We start from the raw sequence: 21,738 nt of genomic DNA, 5'->3' as shown, positions 1-21,738 counted from the left end.
CCGAAGAACCGTCGTGTAAGCGGATCTAGTGCACGTTAAACCCGTCAGGGTCAGACGTCCTCCCACTGGTGTGGTAGAGAAACTTGGTGAGTGGAGTGGCATTTCAGGTGTCGTCCTCGTCATCTGACCGTGGTTCAAAATTACGAGGTCCATCCCAAAACAGCCCAAGTGTTGCTTTAAAACGAGACTTTAATATAACTAAACTAAACCCAGAAAACTAACTCAAAATTGAAAAATTGCACTTTGATGATCATCTGATTACAGCAGGATACATTTCACAATACAAAATTCTTATTAAATTTTGCTAATTATATACTCCGTCTTCCCCGTGATCTGGGCGTCCCGGTTCGGACATGGTTTTTCTTCATCTGTGTTCTATCTGTGAGGCCCTGTATTCTGAATGTGCCCCCTGTAAAAAGGAGTTGTGCAAGCGAATGTGATGCATGAGTAGCTAAGACATACTCTTGACCCTAGATGGCGTAACTGAAAAACAAGAAACGCTCTCTCGGCTTAAAATCGCTGACTTCGTCAGCGGGCTTGTCTATAACAAGTGCCATAAGAAGCAACAATTATATGATCCAGTTAGGCAACAAATCTACGGGAGTATGTATTTCAAAAGTAGACTTTTTATATGTATGTATGTATTGGTGGACTATAAGCCGTTTGATTTAATGTTACCAATTTTGGCAAATAAGTCTTTGAAGAGCGGAAATCTGTACTTTGGAGCGATTTCTTTTAAAATTTTAATAAGAAGTATATTGTAAAAGTATTATTGTACAAATATTTGTAAATATTCTTATTAATTATATTTAATAAGAATATTATTGTACAAAAATGAATTTTACACAGCTTTAAAATTTAAATAATGTCCCTTTAATGATGCAGTTTCATAGTCACGAAAACTTTTTCATATATTTGAAGATTTTTACTTTTTTGTAAATGAAGTATAGAGAAAGCATTGTAATCGTCAAAAAAAAAAAAAAAAAAAAAAAAGAAAGAAAAAAAAAAAAAAAATCTAACTCGAGATTTTGACGAATCTCCACGTTTTAGTGTGTGTTTTTCTAATTCCTTGAGTTAGAAAAACACACATTTGGGAATTATGTTTGTCTGTGACAAAGATAATTCAAAAACGCCATGAGCCAGACAGACTAGAATTTTGCATATATTTCTAACAAATTTTGAGCGAAATTTATTCAGAGGAATTCTGTTTGTCCAGCTGTCACAATATAGATTAACACAATAAGTGCAAAATGAAGAGATATAAATGGGAGATAGATAAAATTTGATACGCGTATTTAATATTTAAAATGTAGGTATCTATCATATTTGGGATTGAATCTATCAAAGGGATGGCTTTCTGTCGATCTGTCACAAGCTTTAAAATCGATAATTCAAAAGCGCAATGATTTTAGAATATGAAATTTAGTACGTGACTTTATAACTACAATTGTAGGAGGGGGTTGTCGGATTTTGGTTTTAATCAGCTGAAAACATCTCGTTTAAAGATAAATTTGATTTTCAGAGACCTGTTACTAAATGCCAGGGATCAATCACCAAGAATCACACGACAGCTTCGATAGAAATGTTTAATTCCCCATCAAAGACCAATATTTAATAGCTGCTGATCAATACTATGCAAGACATTCGCGATCCTATCTAAGGTCCGTAGTTTTACACGAAGGGAGAGGAGAAACACCTTTATTAAAGAGTATGCGCGAAAGTTTTGAAGAGACCACGTTTGGTTGGCTAATTTCTAATATAATTATCCGAATTTCCAATAATGATGTGAATACAGCAACGTGTTCGTGTACATCGGATGTATTCGCATTAAAATATCAAATAGTTAGCTTAGCTTATCATGTACATTTAAGACAAATTTCTAAGTTGTTTCTTTGTACGCCTTCATAAGGACTTAAGAAACAACTTCCTAAAAAAAAAAAAAAATCCTTAGAAAATTGAATGATTTGACCTAATCTGTATATATTACTTTTTTATCGTTATGCCATTTCAAGATTTGTAAATATTCGATTTCTGTATTACGTATGATTTGGAAGCTTTAAAATGAATAAAGAATACGAAAATCAGCAATCGATATTTAGTTACATTACAAAGAAACCCTTCAGATATCTTGAATGGCATAAATGGTTAGATAATTGTGTAGGTTATTTCAGAAATGATTGATATTTCAAAAAGGGAAATTAACTCTTTATGAAGAGTTCAAAATCACAGTGCACATGTAAGATTTTTAATTTTCCTTAAAGCAAACACCTTCTATTCATTAATTTTTTCCATTGCATTATCTAATTATATAAATGACAGATAATATGTTTTATGCAATGTTTTCATTCCTTATGAAATACCGAAAATGATAGTTCATTTTTCATTTTTTGTAATGTAAAACTTCTCATTATTCTTTTGTTGATTAATATCAGATCAATTTTTTTTTAAATCGACAAGGACGATTATCCTTATCAAATTCATAAGGTCTAAACACATTTAAAAGATGAATTAATTTATTTCTCAAATAGTTTTCTGTCATTGCTTTTTTTAATGATGATGTGTAAGGTTGATGAAAGTTGCTATTAATTTACTTTAAAAGTATTGAATTGCATTTGGAGTAGAAAACGTAGTGGATTGTACTTCTCCTAAACGCTATAATAATCAGTGAAATAATATGATGGGATGAAGTTGTAATCATGACTCTCAACTTCGTATACTGCCTTGGTATATTGAAGCAGAATCTTAAAAATCAGATTATAACGTATATCTTTCAATTTGTAATGGTGATTGCATACATCGATGTGGTTATAGTATTCATTGTAGCATCGAAAAAAACGAACGGTGATACAAGATTTTCAGGAGAAAAAATATTTAGTCTAACATGCAGCATCATTCTTATGTTCGTAATGACTTCTAAAAGGCATCCACTAAACAAGATAATAAGAAATATTTCGATGATATGTGATTCTTTCGTAATCCGGGTACTAAATATTTCGATAGGTCTAATTTTAATTGTTTGCTTCTGTTTCAGTTTTGTATTTTTGATAGTTAATTGGATTACAAATGAAAATTCTGTTTATGATTTCTTTTTTTACGGAATAACAGTTGAAGGAAATGTAGTAAGGTATCTGATAATAGGCGGGAAATCTTTTATATTTTTTCTACTGTACCCTTCTTATGCAAACATAGTTGCAGCTGTGTTTTGCATTTTATGCCATCACTGCTGTTTGTCTCTTCGAAGTTTGAACCAGGAACTATCAAGAGTTTCACTCAATGATTTCACCTCATCTGAACAAGTGAAATACGTTCTTCGTCGAAGAGAAATTCTTGACGTATTGAATCAAATTCAAAGCAATTTCTCCACTTCTACTTTCCTTATATCTTCAGCTGGTTTCTCGTACCTTTTTGCCATATTAGGGCACATTATATATTTTAAACAAAATTCGTGGGCATTATTAGTTGAAACAGCTTTTAGTTGCTTGAGTAATTCTGTGTGTCTGATAGCAATGTTCTGGTTCCCCGGGGAAGTAACACTCGAATTGAAGAAATTCAATGAAGCAATTCGAAAGAAGTATGAGCAAAGGTTCTGCATCATGTTCACTCCAAAAGACTATACAATAGGAAAACTATTATTAGAACAAGAAATCTTCTTGTTTTCTGGTCTTGATTTAATTTCTTTCAGAAAAGAAAACATTCTCACTGTTTTTGGATGTCTGTTGACCTATGGTCTTCTGGCTACTAGCCTTGAAACTCTCACATAAGATTTGAATTTTAAAATAAAATGTCGATTTCATTATAAAAGAATTTGGCGAATTTCATTTGCATTTTAAAATAAACACTAGAGAAAATTCCAAAGTCTGATCTCGGAAAATAGCACAATATGGCTGCAAAAGGATTTTCAAGCATCAAGAATAAGAATAAATAATGGAATATATTACATGAACTTTATAATACGAGTCAAGTACATTAACATCTAACGAAATAAAAGAAATCTGCAAAATGGCTTTGCTTGGTGATATCACATTCTTCTTCTTGTGTACAGCCAACCACCCTGCCACCAATGAACGTAGCAGTGTCGACAAGATTTGTTGTAGCCGACTGCTATTTTCAGCATAGTCCGTCCATAAAGCCCCGTTCCGACGACTTGTGGCCTTACGGATTTGGTCATAAATCTGCCAACTGACCCATTGTTGGACCAACCCTGCCTGAGGACGCGATCGGGAGTTCGCAGCAAATTGTCGGTAAAATGAATAGACATCAAAGAACCCAAGAAAACCACAAGAGAGTGTAACAGGGAAAAGTGTGCCAGATTCAAGGCGGGCATAGGCAATTGGAACAGGACTTAACACTGACCGTTTCACTAAACTGACATCCTTTTCTACGCAATTAGCCACAGCCAAAAAGTGGTCAATCACTGACCTTCCTCCTCATCTTGCCGTTCACCTATCTTCCTATTAAACAAAGAACAGCCATCACTTAAAGAAAATCTCCTCTCCCTCGCAGGTGATATCACCTGCTGGGAGGGAGAATATTCTATAAGAATGTGGATAATAATTGTGCAATTTAATGTGCCGGTTCTTTCTTTCCTTTTTTGGAACAATAACGCTGATGAGGCTGGTAGAAATCCTCCTGGTCAAGGCCTTTCGTAATAGCAACTCTTTTGTGCAGTTTATAGTACCTATATAATTAATTTTCTGCGGGTATCGGCCCTTCATATATATATAGGATGACATAGCCTGGATATCTACTAGATACCTGTTTTGAAGCAATTCAATAGCCACAGATCTGTATTTAATGAGAAATTCTGTATTTTGTCACAAATCCATTTGCAAAAATCATTCCTTTACCAATCAAACAGACTGCACATCTAAAAATGCACAAATGAATTCAAATATATATTGTAGCATTGTATAGTTATTGATTTCGTTCCTGAAAAACAATTATTCTGAACAAAAAAAAACAAACTAATATTATAAATTATTTAAGAATTTTTTGTATTGGCCATCAGTATTTCACCGTTTTTGAACTATGAAGCATTTGTTAAAATCAGGGGGGGGGGGGGGAGGGGAAATCTCTTTGTATAAATATTAATGTTAGAAATAACAATTTTTATTTCTAATATTGTTTATTCGTTTCCCAGTAATAGCACTGAGATAATAGAAAAATATTCTCGAATTGATTAAAAATATAATCTATTGTTTCTTTTATTATTAAACTAGCCGCATTAGGCGACCAGTTATTTTGCCAGTATTAATGCTCGCTAAAATGTTCAATTAATATTTTATTTTATTTATTCTCATAATAGGTTTTTCAGCAATCAACGTTTTTTAGTAAATCCAAGCATGTCTGTTAAAAAAAATGTGAACTGAAAGCAGAATCATTCAACATTGAAGTCTTATTTGCACTACAGAATAATGCTCATTCTTTATAATATCTCAAAGAAATAATTTAACAAAAATAAATTCAGTGAAAAATTCAGCTTTTAGTTTTATTTTTAAAAAGATGTAAATAATAGCAATAATAATATTTTATTTTTTCCGGTTTATAAATATATTTTTAAAAAATTATGAACTTTAAATTTTATACATTCCTTTGGTCCTAAGGAATCATATTCTGCAAAATATTCTTGAGACTTCAACTTTTAAATAAATAAATAAACGTTTATATCTTCTGCATTCAAATCGGAACATTTATTAAGTTTTGAATATTATAATATTAGAACAATCGACATTCTCATAATTTAAGAACCTGAATGATTTGTAATCCTTACACAATATTTCAAAATGGTCGAAATCTCAAAGGATCAATATTTAAATCCAAAACCTTGATTCGACTTGATGAAATACAACAGAATACCGCAGATATGAAACCAAAGGACTTAACACCACTGCATTTAGAATGTAAAGATAACGAATCTGGGGTGTGGAGATGGATAAAGGGAGGGAAAAGGGAACCATATCTTTTTGTGAAACGGAACCTAACAAAAAAACTAGAATGCGAAGACATTATTTTTGTTGTTGTCCAAATGTAAAAAGAAAAGAAATCCTATACTGTTATTTTCTTCCCTAATTTCATGAGAGCAAGAGTTATAAGTCTGAAAGAAAATGAAGTTGATGAGAACTTTAAATAAGAAACCACAGGCTTACATTAAATTGCAATCAAAGTTAGAGTTAAAAGCTTTATATTTATAATCAATAGTGACAAATAAGAAATTTTTCAGTACAAAAATTGTTTGCTATAATAAGATTACAATTTGCCTAATCTGAATCAAGTCTCTCTCAAATAGAAAGAGTTATGGAGAGATGAACAGTTTAACCTTATTTCAGCTGATTAGCCAATTAATGAAATAAACTAAGATTTCCATCTGACATATAATATACAGGTTAAAATCCAATTAAATTAAATTTATTTATGATGTTTACAAGATAACATAGGCTATATGTAAGAACTTTACAAACAGAGATGGTTTTGAGTTTTAAGGACTATGACCTGAGAAACTATGGTGTAATTTTGCTGAAATCAGGTCATATAAGAACTATAGCAATAAGTTGTACTTAATTACTCAAACTTTGAAGCAAAGTTAAATACAGTTTCAGATGATAACTTTAAAATGCAAATATAAATTACACAATAAGTATAAGGTTAAATCTCATTCACATCAAAGTGTTGTAGAGAATATATAAGAACATTCTTGATACTGAAAAGAATATTTTATTAAAGTAAGAGAAAAAGTGATTCATTCTTTGAGTTAGGTGGGTTAAAAATACTTCCACTTTTGACTTAGCTTTTTATGTAAGATGAGATGCCTTTTAACTCAAATCGAAATGTTAAAATTAGTTTAATATTTGATTTAAATATTAACTTGAAATATTTATAATTTTATTTAGTTTTTAATTCAGTTGGCAATACTAGGGACTAACAATAAATGTATATATAAGTGAAAAAAATTATATACAAATCAAAACACATCAGTAAGTTGCTGCTATGATTAAAGTTGGCATTGTGTAAGGCAGTGATTTTTTTTGTTGCTCATAATGGTATGTGTTGTTTTATTATGAACTAGCCACCTTTGGTGACCAGCCGGTTCGCCAATCTTAATGCTCATTAAAATTTTAATAATTAAATATTCTATGTAACTCCTATTTTAATAGCTTCTTCATCAAAATATTTTAAAGCTTCAAATTTTGATAGTCATATAATTCATTCATAATATTATAAAGGTCTTATATGTATAATATGTTATAAGTATAATATGTATCTCTCTAATTTTCTGGTAGCTGTCGTAAATTTATGCTTTAAATTAAAGTGGAAATAGTTAGTTGCAATTAATATAAGAGCATTATTTACTGAAATAAAGCATTTTTTTTTGTTTTTTTTGTTTTAATATGAGTACTGAAAACAGAATCGCTGAGTATTTAAACCTTATGGGCACTAAAGAATATCTTTCTTAATTTATGTAATATCTCAAGAAATTTTCTTCAAAATTTTCTCAGATCCATCATGAACAGATCAATTAATTAACAATGCTTGGTTTTAAATGCATGAAACTCTAAGAAAATAAACAGAATCGTTTGAAATAATAGGTCGGAAACATGTTAAGCCTTCAAAACCAAGTTCGTAACCGTTGAAAATAGAGTTATCAACAATCAGAACACAATGCGCATGTGTGAATTTTCAACGCCAATTATGGTAACGCAAATGCGTAAATTTTCTACGCTAGTTGGGGTAACGCTACGCCGATTAGTAATTTTTTATTTCCTTTTTTATGTTTTATTTTAATTCAAAATTACTTCAGAATGAATCTGGAAGATCGATTAATTAACAATTTTTAATTTTAAATGCATAAAACACTAAGAAAATAAACAGAATCGTTTGAAATAATCGGCCGAAAATAACTTAAGCCTATCCTCGTTAGCGTGGGAAAAAAAAAGCGTTAACGTGGGAAAAGTCTTACTCATTTGGCGATGGGGAAACGAAAAGATTTTTTGGCGGAAAAGTTATTTTTTAATTAATAATTAGAATTCTAATTAAAAATTTTAAAAAAAAAGGGACCCTAGGCGCACATTCCCGACCTCCAAGGTATGCATGTGCCATATTTAGTAGCTGTAGGTCGAACGATCTGGCCTGTAGAGCGCCAACACACACACATTGAGCTTTATATAAGTATAGATAGATAGATGAATAAATTGTTTATGAGGAAAAAAAATATTTTATATTAATTTTGAAGCTGTTAAATGTTAGGATTATATATGTCCGGCCCTGTAAAAACGAACTTATTGAATAATGTTCATATTTTGAATAATGCTTTTTTTTTTTTTTTTTTTTTTTTTTTTACAGAAAGTAGTTGATAGTAGAAAAATTCAGTGCAACTAGGGTTTTTATTTCCTTAAAATCATATGCCTCTCAAAAAGGTAATGAAAACCAAGAAGTCCATATAAGGTAGAAAATAACATTAAGAATATTTTCTATACAATACATTTATTTATACACTTTTTACATGGTTATAATGAAATACTAAGTTGTTCATCAAGATGCTATAGTTTCCTGGTAATGTATACAAAATTAAAGAGAATGATATATACAGTTTTCAGAATCTTTTGTAAGTACCTGTTTTGGTTAGTAAGATACTATTTATCTGGTATAAGAAACTAGTTTTTAATATATAATTTCCTAACATTCTATATCATCAAATCAAATTAGACATATAAAAAAAATTCTTGGACTAGTAATATTCACATACATAAAAAAGGCAAATCACTTATGTGTGCAATTCCCAGAGCAGCAAACTTTGGAAAAAAGTTTTTAAAGTTAAATAGTCCAACCATTTAAAATAGATAGCATGTAAAAATGAGGAAAATTGCCATCCATTCCTAAAAAAAAATAAATAATAATAATAATAATAATAACAATAAATAAATAAAAATAATAAAGTACAATGAAACCTCACTATAATAATACGTTCCTGAAGCTTATTCATAATACAAAACACTTGTTAAGGGAAATAATCTTTTCTACTGAAATCCATATTAAATGCAGCAATGTGTTGTTCCATTAAAAAAAAAAACTCACATATATAATGATAAAATTTATTATTTATTAATATGCTTAAAAAAAGTTTTCTAAAGACATTTGTCTTTGGTTACAATTCAAAATTTGGTAAAAATGAAATATACCATTAATGTTAAAAGAATTCATAGAATGCATATTTATATTTTAATTAGAATGATATTGCTCAATGCACAATACAATAAATTCCCATGCTTTCAGCATCTTCCTTATTTCATTGGAAGGTTGTTGCTCTGTTGAGGTTGTTATGCCCCCCCCCCCCTCTATCCTGATCAAATCTCATCTGCATCTTTTTGCTGTGCTACAGAATGCAACTGGATAAGCTCTTTGATAGATCTGACACTATGTTCTTTTGCCAGCTCATTGATGTTGTTGCTATCCATCTCTAACCCTATAATCTTGCCCAGAGTCGTGTTTGACAACTCTGTCTGACCAAAATTATTTTGAAATTTCTTAAAATTATTCTTTTCAAACAAGAAATCAATACTGACTGATAACCAAGATAAGGCCAATCCTACATATGATGTCGCAATGTCTACTTGTCAATTATTCTGTGAAACATTACTCATTATGAGGGTCATTTTTTTAATACATTTTGCTTTATTCCTTATGAGAATCTTGCATTATGATAGGTAGATGCTTGTTAAGTGAAATAGACTGTTTCAAGATTTAAAAAAAAAAAAAAAAATTACTGAATTTTTTAAAAAAAATTTGTAGTGTTATTTTATTTAAAAGGAACCATTCAATATGAAATCAAAAGCAATAAAATTAGATAGATGAAGATTACTTCAGTGATGTATTATATGACTTCTTAAGATGAATTATAAAGACTAAAAGAATTTCCTGAAATTGGGAGAAGAATCATAATTATTCTTAAGCGAATGACTATAGTCAAAAAACCATATTTAAAAATGCAATACCATACATGTGAGTTAATCATTATTCATTACTAAAAATAAAGTATAAAAAAAGTAAAGCTGTCATAATATCCTTAAAATGGGGGAATTTTTTCTATATAAAAAAAGAAGAATCAAGTAAAATAATAACTGAAAACAAAGATTCTAAAAAAGCAATTCATGAAAATAAGAAAGAATACAAGTCAATTTTTCTGTGTAGAATTATGACAGAAAACACAATATTTCTACAGCAAAATTACCAGAATTTTGTAGAAAAACATATGTTGAAACAACAAGTTTTATTGTAAAGAATAATTTAGCTATTTTAAATAATTTTTTTTTGAAAAAGTATAAAATTTCATCATAATAAGATAAAAAACTTAATGAACAGACATATTTTTACTCTCATAGCAAAGTAATATTGCATTTTAATGATAAAAAAACCCCATTGCAGTAATGCAATAAAATATTATTTTTATAGCAAAATTTTAATAATTAAATTATTTATTTAGAGAAATAAAATCTTGCAATGCTAAAAGTCTGAAAAAAAATTATAAAACATTTATTATGCTGATCACAGTTTTTGCTTTGCATGGATACGATAATGTCTAGTCAAATGGATCTTTTGAGAAAATGCCTTACCACACACATCACATGTAAAAAGCTTTTCTTTCATATGAATTCGATAATGCTTATTTAAGTTACCTTTTGCAGAAAATTGTTTACTGCATACATCACAAGAATAAGGCTTTTCCTTTGTATGAGTTCGATAATGCTCATTTAATTTATTTTTCCGAGTAAATGCTTTATTACATATATCACAGGGAAATGGCTTTTCATTTGTATGAGTTCGGATATGCAGACTTAAATAATATTTCTGAGCAAATTCCTTATTACACAAATCACATGAATAAGGTTTTTCATTTGAATGAATTCGAGAATGAACATTTAACTGGCATTTTTGTGCAAATGCTCTATGGCATATATTACATGAAAAGGGTTTTTCATCCGTATGAGTTCGAAAGTGCACACTTAAGGAATATTTCTGAGAAAATTTCTTATTACACACATCACATGAATATGGTCTTTCATTTGTATGAATACGAAGATGCTTCTTTAAAGTTTCTTTCTGAGAAAATTCATTATTACATACATTACATGAATAAGGTTTTTCATTTGTATGACAACGATAATGCTGATTCAGATGAAATTTTTTATAAAATGTCTGATCACATACATTACAAACAAAAAGTTTTTCTTTTGCATGAATACGAAAATGTTCATTTAAACAACGTTTCTGAGCAAATAACTTATCACATACATTACAACTAAAAATCTTTTCTTCTTTATGAATATCCACATGACGTTTTAAATAACGTTTTTGAGAAAATGATTTCCCACAGATATCACATTTGAAAGTATTTTCACCAATGCTATTTCCAATTTTGACATGTGTATCAGTTTCAAAGGTTTCCATACCCAGATCACTAACCAATGGTTTTTCATTAGCTTTGACAGAACTCTCCATCTAATATATTCAAAACAGATCTTCTGTTAATAAAACAGATGAAGTCAAATCAGTGACAATTACCCTCTTAATTTGTTTTATCCTCTTAATTTATTTTATCATGATTAAAAAATTCAATCCTTGTAATACATCAGGATATCTCAGAAAGCCACCTATAAAAGAAAATTCATTATTTGAAATACTTTACATTGCCATAAGTTTAATACTACTTTTATTGCTAGTCAGAATAAAATACACGAAAGAGAAAGCGATTTGAAATTTATTTTTAAATATTTTGGATCTTTGGTAGAAATATGAATTTCAGTATTAAAGGACAATAAGTTGATCTTTGTTACTCAGAGAACTCTCAAACAAAGTTATATTTATTCATGACAAATAATATTAAAACACAATTTCAAATTACACAAATAACACATACTAAAAATGCTCTGAAAAGAATATACAAAAGAGCAATATTCTAATTTTAAAAAATAATAATAATACCTTACATATGTAAAAGAATTTATTGATGGTGTGTTGGAAAGAAAGAAGTTCCCACAAAATACAGAATAACATAAAGAACTCTTTACAAGAAATTTTATCATACATCGTTTGCACATTAATAGCAAAATTCTTTGAATTTTTATCAGTACAGTAAGGCCTATCAGTATCCTGAAAATATTTTAACAATGTGAACACAATTTTCCATATTGTTCCCCCCCCCCCCATTTCTTAGTTGTTAATAAACAATATTTTGTCTATAAATAGTTTCAGAAATGAGTTTTAAACATATGATTTCCTAAACACTTATACATCTGTGTAGCAATCAAAGTCATAGCCCATCATATGCATAAATTCTTAGTGTAATAATACTCATATGCTAAAAGACAAATTATTATTCTCAGTACAATTTTCAAGTAGTGAAATAGTATAATTTTAATATAAAAGACAACTGCAATTTCTCACTTTATAACTGATGGCACAATTTGTGAAAAAACAAAATTTATTATTATCTATCTCTACTACTAATAAAGAAGAATGTGTGTTAGTGCATGTCTTCCTATGCTTGTGTGTTAGCATACTACAGGTCAGACTGCTTATCCTACAGTACAAGCTTGGCATATATATCTCTTGAAATATGTGAAATGTGTACTACAAAGTTAAAATTTTGGTAAGAATTTTAATTAATTAAAAATTAAGCTGACTTTTGGTACTTTCTGATGATTTAGTTTTTTTACAAAAATAAATGTTACACTATAATAAAAATTGTCTTTTTTGAGTTACCATTAATATTTATTCAAATTTTTCTTGAATTTTTGAAATTTTTTAAAAATATCTTTTTGCCTGATTTTCAATAATCTGTTACATTGTTGTCCTACAATTCAAACCATTCTCATAGTTTTATTAAATATTTAATAGCTTGATTTTTTCTCAGGCTGCATGATTTCTTAATAAAAAAGAAAAATTACAATATTAATATATGAATCAAATTTCTAGAAAGAGAAAATTTTATATCAAACTTATTTTAGACTAACAGAAACTCTTCTTAAAAGATAAAAATGAAGGAGTTCAACATTATTCGTAGTCAGAGTATTCCAAATAATTACAGACTGACACTTTAGATAGTTTTTTATTAAACTCATATGCTTTTAAATTTGTCTAATGCCTAGTTTTCTGAGGTGTTCTCAATCATTCAACACCATGATCAGCATCCTACTCTCAGCATATACAAAGAAAAGCACTGTATTTGTCAATCTGCTGAAGGCTCTGTGAAACATTTTCTGGTTTTTACATTTAATGACTGTGATAGACTATTTCAGAACTAGATTATTATTATTATTTCATTTTAGAACCATCTGATTGACTGTTATTGTTAACAATGAAAAAACAAAAAATTCTCAAAATTGCAAATTTTTTTTCTATGTTTTACAGATTTATATAGATTACCAATTTAAATATTGAGAATTCACTTTTAATATTGCTATATGTTTAAGGGAAAACATTGCCTTTTGCTGTCTTTGACATCATGGTTAAGATATATAATATAGTTTAGCTTATGTGCGTATTTCTAAAATATAACTAGTCTAATAATACACATGGATTATATAACTACATCGAATACAACGCAATTTTACTCTGCATGAGATTACATAGATTTATAAAGGAATAATCTATGGTTTTTAAAATTACATGTACTTATGTTGTTTTTAAAAAATTGCAATTTTAATAGCAGTTTGCGCTTTCAATCCATAGTAATTTACTTTAAATCTTTGTAGACTTACCTTTTATTCAGTTGAGAATCAAGTTGTCATTATGATTAATAATGAGATAAAGATTGGGAGGGGGGGGTAAAGTAAATCAGAATAAATTGCTTATTTGGATATTTCTTAAATAAATCTAACGCCGAGTTTAAAGCTTTCACCAAATATATTGTCAATGACAACTTCCAAATAACATTAAAAATGTTAATTCGGCAGCATTATATTGTTGTACAAAATTATTGCAGATTTAAAGACAAGAACTCAAAACATTACACAAATGACAAACATCAGGATTTATTAAAAAAAATATAAACAAACTTCGTTACAGTTACGAGTAAATCAGATTCTTCATTTGGGATGTGAAAAGTATCACAGGCTTTATTTATAGCCCATTTATCTTTAACATTGAAAGGTTGAGTTTCTCACGAAGTCTAAGTCTTTTATTTAATGATGACACTGAATGTTTTGCACACTAGCAAGCTTTCTCAGAGCAAATCTTAGGAAATTATCATCAGAGGTGAAAATCCTGGCAAGGAATCATCAAGGGAGTACCCAAAATACCCAAATCGCCATCCAGCTGAGCTGGGGTGTCTATTGCTAGTAGGATAAAGGAGTTGCTCGATAGGACATTACTGCTGGATAAAAGTTACTAGATTTTTTAATGCGGTTTTAATTTGGTGGTTTTCACTGCTGCATTCTGTTAGTTCGTTGTTTTAATTAAATTTAGGGTCTGTAAATAAATTTCTGTAAGGCCATTTACTAAATTCTTGACTTTCATGTATGATCGTTACTTGATCAAACTGTGGATAATTATCTGAATGGACAACATATGGAATTCAATGAAGAGAAACTTTTGAATGATTATAATTTGTAGTTACAGTCGATGCAGCATGTCTATCCTGAAAACTTCAGGATATGGAGACTAAAAATCTTAAATTAGAATTGCTCCACTTGTTTGTATTTAAAATGATCGCAGCCCAAAGTCTCTCTGGGAAAGAATTTGGGATAAAGGGATCAGTAGAGATGATTTAAACTTAATATGAATGCAGGACAACTTTTTATATAATTCGCTTTACTTATTCGCATTTACAATGACTCAGATAAATGAATTTTGATATATGATCATATCACTAAAATTATAGTTATGTGTCAAATTGTAGTTTCAATTAATTAATAAAAAGTCATCCAAAATGTCTACTCAATTTTCTACATTATACTGCGAAGCCCTAATTACTCAGGGCTTTCACAGCCTTTCTTAAAATTCTCCAATTTTTATGCCTGATTAATGGAGGAAACACTTTTATTGGGAAATATGCAAGAAAAGTTATGATAAGATACATTTACATTTGAAAATGGATGAAAGATTTTTTTTTTGAATAACTATATATTTCTTTGCCTGATATACAAATTAACAGAAATATCTTTATTTGAATAATGCTATAGATTATTAAATATTTTAATCCTGTGGCAATACTCAAATTTCAATTAATAATTTTGCCACCGAAAAAACGAATTTTAATTGCATAATTTAATGATATTTTAATGTTTGGAATTCATTAGCTTATAAAATGTTAATTACATTGAAAGCAAATTAATTTAAAAATATTTTATAGTCTTTGAGAAAACATGGAATGCATGAAAAAACTATCAACAGATACTAAATAAACACACGTGTTTTAATAGGTATAGGATGTAAAATTTATTTTAAAACTAGCCGCCTTTGGCGACCAGCCGGTTCGCCAATCTTAATGCTCGTTAAAATTTTAATAATTAAATATTTTATGTAATTCCTACTTTAATAGCTTCTTCATCAAATAGTTTAAAGCTTCAAATTTTGATAGTCATGTAATTCACTCATAATAATATAAAGTCCATCAGCCATAACATAATATGTATCTCTCTAATTTTCTGTTAGTTCCGGTAGAATTTATGCTTAAAATTAAAATGGAAATGACTAAGCTGCAATTAATATAATAATATTTTTTACTGAAACAAAGCCTTTTTTTTAATAATATGATTACTGATAACAGAGTCACTGAGCGTTTAAACTTTACGGGCACTAAAGAATATCTTTCTTAAGTTATGTAATATCTCAAGAATTTGTCAACAAAATTTTCTCAGATTCATCATGAACAGATCGATTAATTAACAATGTTTAATTTTAAATGCATCAAACTTTAAGAAAATAAAATGAATCGTTTAAAATAATCGGTCGAAAACAGGTTTAAAAAACTACTTAAAAAACGATGTACTTAAAACTATAAGCATATCCAAAAAAATATATAACTAACATAAATACAATTTAATTGCAAAAGCATGCAACGAACCTAAAAATAATTTAAAAAATTGAAAACAGGTTAAAAAAATCTACTTAAAAAACGATGTACTTAAAACTATAAGCATATACAAAAAAATATATAACTGACATAAATACAATTTACTTACAAAAGCATGCAACTAACCTAAAAATAATTTAAATCATCCGTTCATAATGGTTGTCATGGCAACAATCAGAATGCGCATGCGTGAAATTTCTTCGCCAGCTCCGGTAACGCAAGTGCAGGAATTTTTCTACGCCAGTTGGGGTAACGCTATGCAGATTATACATTTTTAATTTCCTTTATTCTGTGTTATTTTAATTCAAAAGTACTTCAGAATGAATCTGAAACATGGATTAATTAACAACGTTTAATTTTAAATGCATGAAACATTAAGAAAATTAACAGAATCGTTTGAAATAATCCGCCGAAAAATTTTAACCCTAACCTCATTGCTGTTGAGAGAAAAAAAAATTTAAGCCTTACTCATCTGGCGGTGTGGAAAATAGAAGATTTTTTTGGCGGAAAAGTTGGCGGTGGGGAAAATGGAAGATTTTTTTGGCGGAAAAGTTAGTTTTTAATTAATAATTAAAATTCTAATTAAAATTTCAAAAAAAGGGACCCCAGGTGCACATTCCCGACCTCTAAGGTATACATGTACCAAATTTGATAGCTGTATGTCAAATGACCTGGCCTGTAGAGCGCCAACACACACACACACACACACACACACACACACACACACACACACACACACACACACACACACACACACACACAAACACACACACACATTGAGCTTTATTATAAGTATAGATTATCGAAATAATTTGATCTAATACCATCATATTCGTAAAGTTAATTAGTTTCAATCCTACAAATTGTTTAAAAAAATTGAAATATAATCGTTACTTTTCAATGACTTCTTTTATTCTGTGGCAGACATACTATAAATATTCTGTGACAGACATATTACAAATATTTTGTGACAGACATATTATAAATATTTTGTCACAAACATGTAAAGGAAAAAACAAAAACAAAATCATACTTATTGTAAAGATGATGATCCTTCTTCAGATTTAAAGCTACCAATTATTGACAAAATATAACACATTGGAAAAAATTTTATCGTTATTTTGACCCCCCCCCCCCCTGTAATGGAAAAGCTAAAACAAAGAGTGTTGTTTTTCCTATTGATCAACTAGCAACAGAACTTTATACTATATGTATTATGATTTAATTTTATACATTCTCTATAACAACGAAGTAGAAAATAACTGTTTAGTACAAGAAATGATGGATCTTGAAATTAGTAAGTGTTCTTTTACGTGCATCGTTTTAGGGGGAAATACAAAAAATTTAATGCATTTGAAATTACTCAAGGAATGAGCTAAAATTTGATACAATCGAATAAAAAGACCTCCATTAATTTTTGCCAAAATTTATTTGTCTGCTATTCAATATACGCAGTAATTTTGAAAAATTATATCATATTATAAATGATTTACTTTTAAATAAAAAAGCACGAGTGGGAAACTTATGGAAAACTTTCTTTTTCCATGAGGAAAAAAAAAAGTCAGTCAGTAGTTACATTATTATTTTTCTAGCCGCCTTTGGCAACCAGTCCGTTCGCCAATCTTAATGCTCTTTAAAATTTTAATAATTAAATATTTTATGTAACTCCTATTTTAATAGCTTCTTCATCAAAATATTTTAAAGCTTCAAATTTTGATAGTCATATAATTCATTCATAATATTATAAAGGCCTTCACCCATAACGTAATATGTATGTATCTCTCTAATTTTTTGTTAGCTCCCGTAGAATTTATGCTTTAAATTAAAGTGGAAATGTTAATATAAGAAAATTTTTTACTGAAACGAAGCATTTTTTTTTAAATATGAGTACTGAAAACAGAGTCACTGAGTATTTAAACCTTATGGGCACTGAAGAATATCTTTCTTAATTTATGTAATATCTCACGAAGTTTTCAACAAATTTTTCTCAGATTCATCATGAACAAATCAATTAATTAACAATGTTTAGTTTTAAATGCATTAAACTCTAAGAAAATTAACAGAATCGTTTGAATTAATCAGTCGGAAACATGTTAAGCTTTCAAAACCAAGTCCGTATCCGTTGAAAATAGAGTTGTCAACAATCAGAACACAATGCGCATGCGTGAATTTTCAACGCCAATTATGGTAACGCAAATTCGTGAATTTTTCTACGCCAGTTAGGGTAACGCTATGCAGATTAGAAATTTTTAATTTCCTTTCTTCTGTTTTATTTTAATCCAAAAGTACTTCAGAATGAATTCAGAATTCGTGAATCTGAAAGATCAATTAATTAACAATGTTTAATTTTAAATGCATCAAACACTAAGGAAATAAACAGAATCGTTTGAACTGCTCCTCAAAAGCTTTACTCATTTGGCGGTGGGGAAATAAAAAGATTTTTTGGCGGGAAAGTTAGTTTTTAATTAATAATTAAAATTCTAATTAAAAATTCAAAAAAGGGCCCCATGTGTACATTCTCAATCTCCAAGGTATGCATGTGCGAAATTTGGTAGGTGTAAGTCGCACGATCTGTCCTGTAGAGCGCCAACACACACACATTGAGCTTTATATAAGTATAGATGATATGAATATAAGTCCATAGTTTTAATTCACTTAATATACAAGCAAAAGGTTGACTTTTGGATATAACTTTAATTGCAGTTTTGACATTTGGCTAGAAAAGTGTGTATTTAATTTGAACATTTTGATATTTCTTATTTCATGTTTACGAGCTCTTGTAAATCATTTAGATGGACTTAAACTGGTCTTCGACAGTTTGTATTGATTAGCTTGCATTTATGTGAGTGGGTGAATAACATTCATCAGCCTTTGATATTGGATTTTTTTCCGAAAATCGGTGCTTTCAAGAATGTTTGTGACTATTCATTATATTAGACACAAATACAAAGGAAAGCCCATGCATTTTCAGTAAATAATACTTTTTTTATTATTTCAAAAATAAGAATTCTTTTAAAATGTGTTAAAAAACTGTACTGATTATGAAGAATAAGATGTAAGTGAACTATTAATGGACAAGTCGTTTCTGAATTTCAGACGGATCTAATTTAATGTTTAATGCTTACAGAGCTCCTGTAGGCCATCCGTGGTTGATGATTATCAAATGAATGATATCACAAATAATCAATTATTTTTCACTTGCGAAGTAATAGAGTCTCAAAGTGGTGAATTTGATTGATTATTTTTTGATGGTGATGATTATTATTTTGATGCGACCTGGCTTTGGAAGTTGTCTTGATGTTGAAGAAGAAGGGGCACGGTTTTGTTGCATAAGGGTAATAGTTTTTTTTAAAAAAAATTATAACAATTTTCGCAACTATATTTGTTTTTATTTATTTATAATGACTTTAGACTGCCCTGCAAGCCCATTAGCATACAATATTACTGAAGCAGACATTCAATATTTATAAATGTTTTAATAACAAAGTGAACGTAATAAAATATATAGAAGCGTGGCCGATAATATTTGCAGAAACGCAACCAATTTATAATTTTGCATTTTTTACAAACTTATTTATTCAGCAAGTAAAAAAATAAAAGTCTTTATTGCAGTTAGGCAGCGGCTCTAGGCAGTTGCCTGTCAGATCGGAAAACAGCCCTTGGGGCCCTATTGCATCAGCACAGTCATTTTAACTAACATACAAGTTTTCATTCTGTTATGAAGCAATATTAGGCTTATTTGGGACAAACCACGTAATTTTGAACAATGGTCAGAAGACGTGGGTCAGAAGACACTCGAGTTGGCACCTCCTTTCCGTGCAACACTAGGAGAACCTTCACGTGCCACAAATTTGGTGCAAACCAGCATCACTAAAGGGTGGTTACTCGACGAAATTGAGTTTCAAACCAGGAATACTCCAGCTTTGAGGCCAAGATATTGCAAAAGGCCACTACCTCGTGCTATCTCATGTAAGAGATTGGATTCAATGCTAAATCTGCAACTTGTGGGTATAAAATATAAGGGACAAGCAAATGATAGACTGGAAGCAGTCTATCATTTGCTTGCTTTGAATGAGATTCTGATGCAGACTGACTTTTATACTAATTAATTATCCCCTTGGGGGGCCCTCAAAACTAGGAATGAGAAGTTTTTGATGATTGTGTTAAAATTTCCTGTTTCTGCTTTGGATATTCTCTGTGACCTACGACGTTTTACTTAGTAGATTCTAAGAATGTTATTTGTACTTATCAAAATTACGTTTCAAAAGGAAAAAAAAAAAAAAAAAAAAATTACAATTATTTTTTCATCGATAATAGGAATAAGAGAAGATATCAATTAAAAATATTATATTTAAATGACTGTATCTCCTTTATACACTTCAAAACAATTTGTTTAGCAAAAAAATTTCAAATTTCAAGTCAATGTTATTAACTTCTAATAATATAAAATTTGTTTTGATCTAAACATAGATCAAATAAATTCGAATTAATTATCAATTGATGACATCAATAGAAATTAATTTGCAATCGTCAGATTTCCAAATTGTATCAGCACGTAACTTATCAAAATAAAATGGTGACTGCAAAAAATATATTTAACATTGGAAGAAATAAAGAAGCAATTTATTGATAAAGTTGATTGAAAAAAAAAATATAAAGAAAAAGATCGATGTCGAGGCATTATTTTTCTGGATTACTGTAATTTAAGAGTATTTAATTCAATCAATGTTACGAATTTAAATGTCAAAGGTGTGCGCGATGTTGTAAGTATGCCTTTTCTCAGTAAATAATTTAATACTCTCTTACCTTGTATAGTACTCACTCTCGTAAATACTGCCAAGAATAAAAATACGAGTGTAGACTAGAGGAGAGTAGAGTTGATTAAAAGTAAGGTAAGAAAAAAAAATTGAAGATTGGAACATTCTTGGAAAATCTTGCTAAAAAACTAATTTTATGAATTTTAAGGCAATGTAAAAATAGTTTTCAGTAGTATACTCCGAAGTTGTCAGGAAAAACATTAATATTCCAATTAATTTTTTCATTACATTGTAATAACAGTTTTGTGAAAAAAACTTTTTTAGTTCAATTTTGCATAATACATATCACAATTTACAGATAGTATCGAGATATTGTAAATATTGTTCGAATGCATCCTCCCCAATTAAGATATTTAATATAAATTTCCTTTAGCTTAATTTAGTTCTTATTTAGAAAAATGTTCCTTAATCCCTTAGATATTATGCCAGATATAAAGCCAAGAAAATTATTTCCCATAAGAGGGCAGATTTAATGAATTCAGTATTACGACGTGTGTAGAAAATAAATAAGATTCGCCGAACTTGCACAGAAAGAAATCGCAACACGCTCCTGAGCAGTAAGAAAATTCTGATAGGTAAAATTCGTTGATGTTAATTTACTTATCTATACTAAAAATAAAGATGAATGTGTGTGTGTGTGAGTGTGTTGGCGCTCTACAAATCAAACCATTTGAGCTACAGCTATCAAATTTGCCACATATATACCTTGGAGAGTGGAACTTTGCATCTCGGAACGATTCTTTAAAGCATTTTTTAACAGAATTTTAATGAATTAAAAATTAAACTGAATTTTGGAGTTTATTTGCCATAATTTCCGAAAATATAATTACATAAAAATATAGTTTACGCCATTTC

At 29.3% G+C, this 21,738-nt stretch overlaps 1 protein-coding gene across 2 annotated transcripts; it reads right to left on the bottom strand.

Annotated features, from left to right (window-relative positions):
- Positions 1 to 8,506: 8,506 nt before the first annotated feature.
- LOC129972176 (gastrula zinc finger protein XlCGF8.2DB-like) lies at positions 8,507 to 14,086 on the bottom strand. 2 transcript variants are annotated; one of them, XM_056086206.1, is made up of 3 exons: positions 13,752 to 14,086; positions 10,668 to 11,642; positions 8,507 to 8,870 (listed from the first exon to the last, which is right to left on the bottom strand). In XM_056086206.1, exons 2-3 carry the CDS (start codon positions 11,488 to 11,490, stop codon positions 8,809 to 8,811), a joined length of 885 nt encoding a protein of 294 aa, XP_055942181.1. In that variant the 5' UTR covers positions 11,491 to 11,642; positions 13,752 to 14,086; the 3' UTR covers positions 8,507 to 8,808. The 2 variants fall into 2 exon arrangements, with proteins under 2 accessions (XP_055942181.1, XP_055942180.1); XM_056086205.1 differs by lacking the exon at positions 8,507 to 8,870 and having other exon boundaries at positions 10,373 to 11,642.
- Positions 14,087 to 21,738: the final 7,652 nt, after the last annotated feature.

This window comes from Argiope bruennichi, chromosome 6 (assembly GCF_947563725.1).
Source record: "Argiope bruennichi chromosome 6, qqArgBrue1.1, whole genome shotgun sequence".
NCBI lineage: Eukaryota > Metazoa > Arthropoda > Arachnida > Araneae > Araneidae > Argiope > Argiope bruennichi.
Note: the sequence above shows the minus strand (reverse complement) of the source record. Positions and strands in the feature narration are given on the sequence as shown.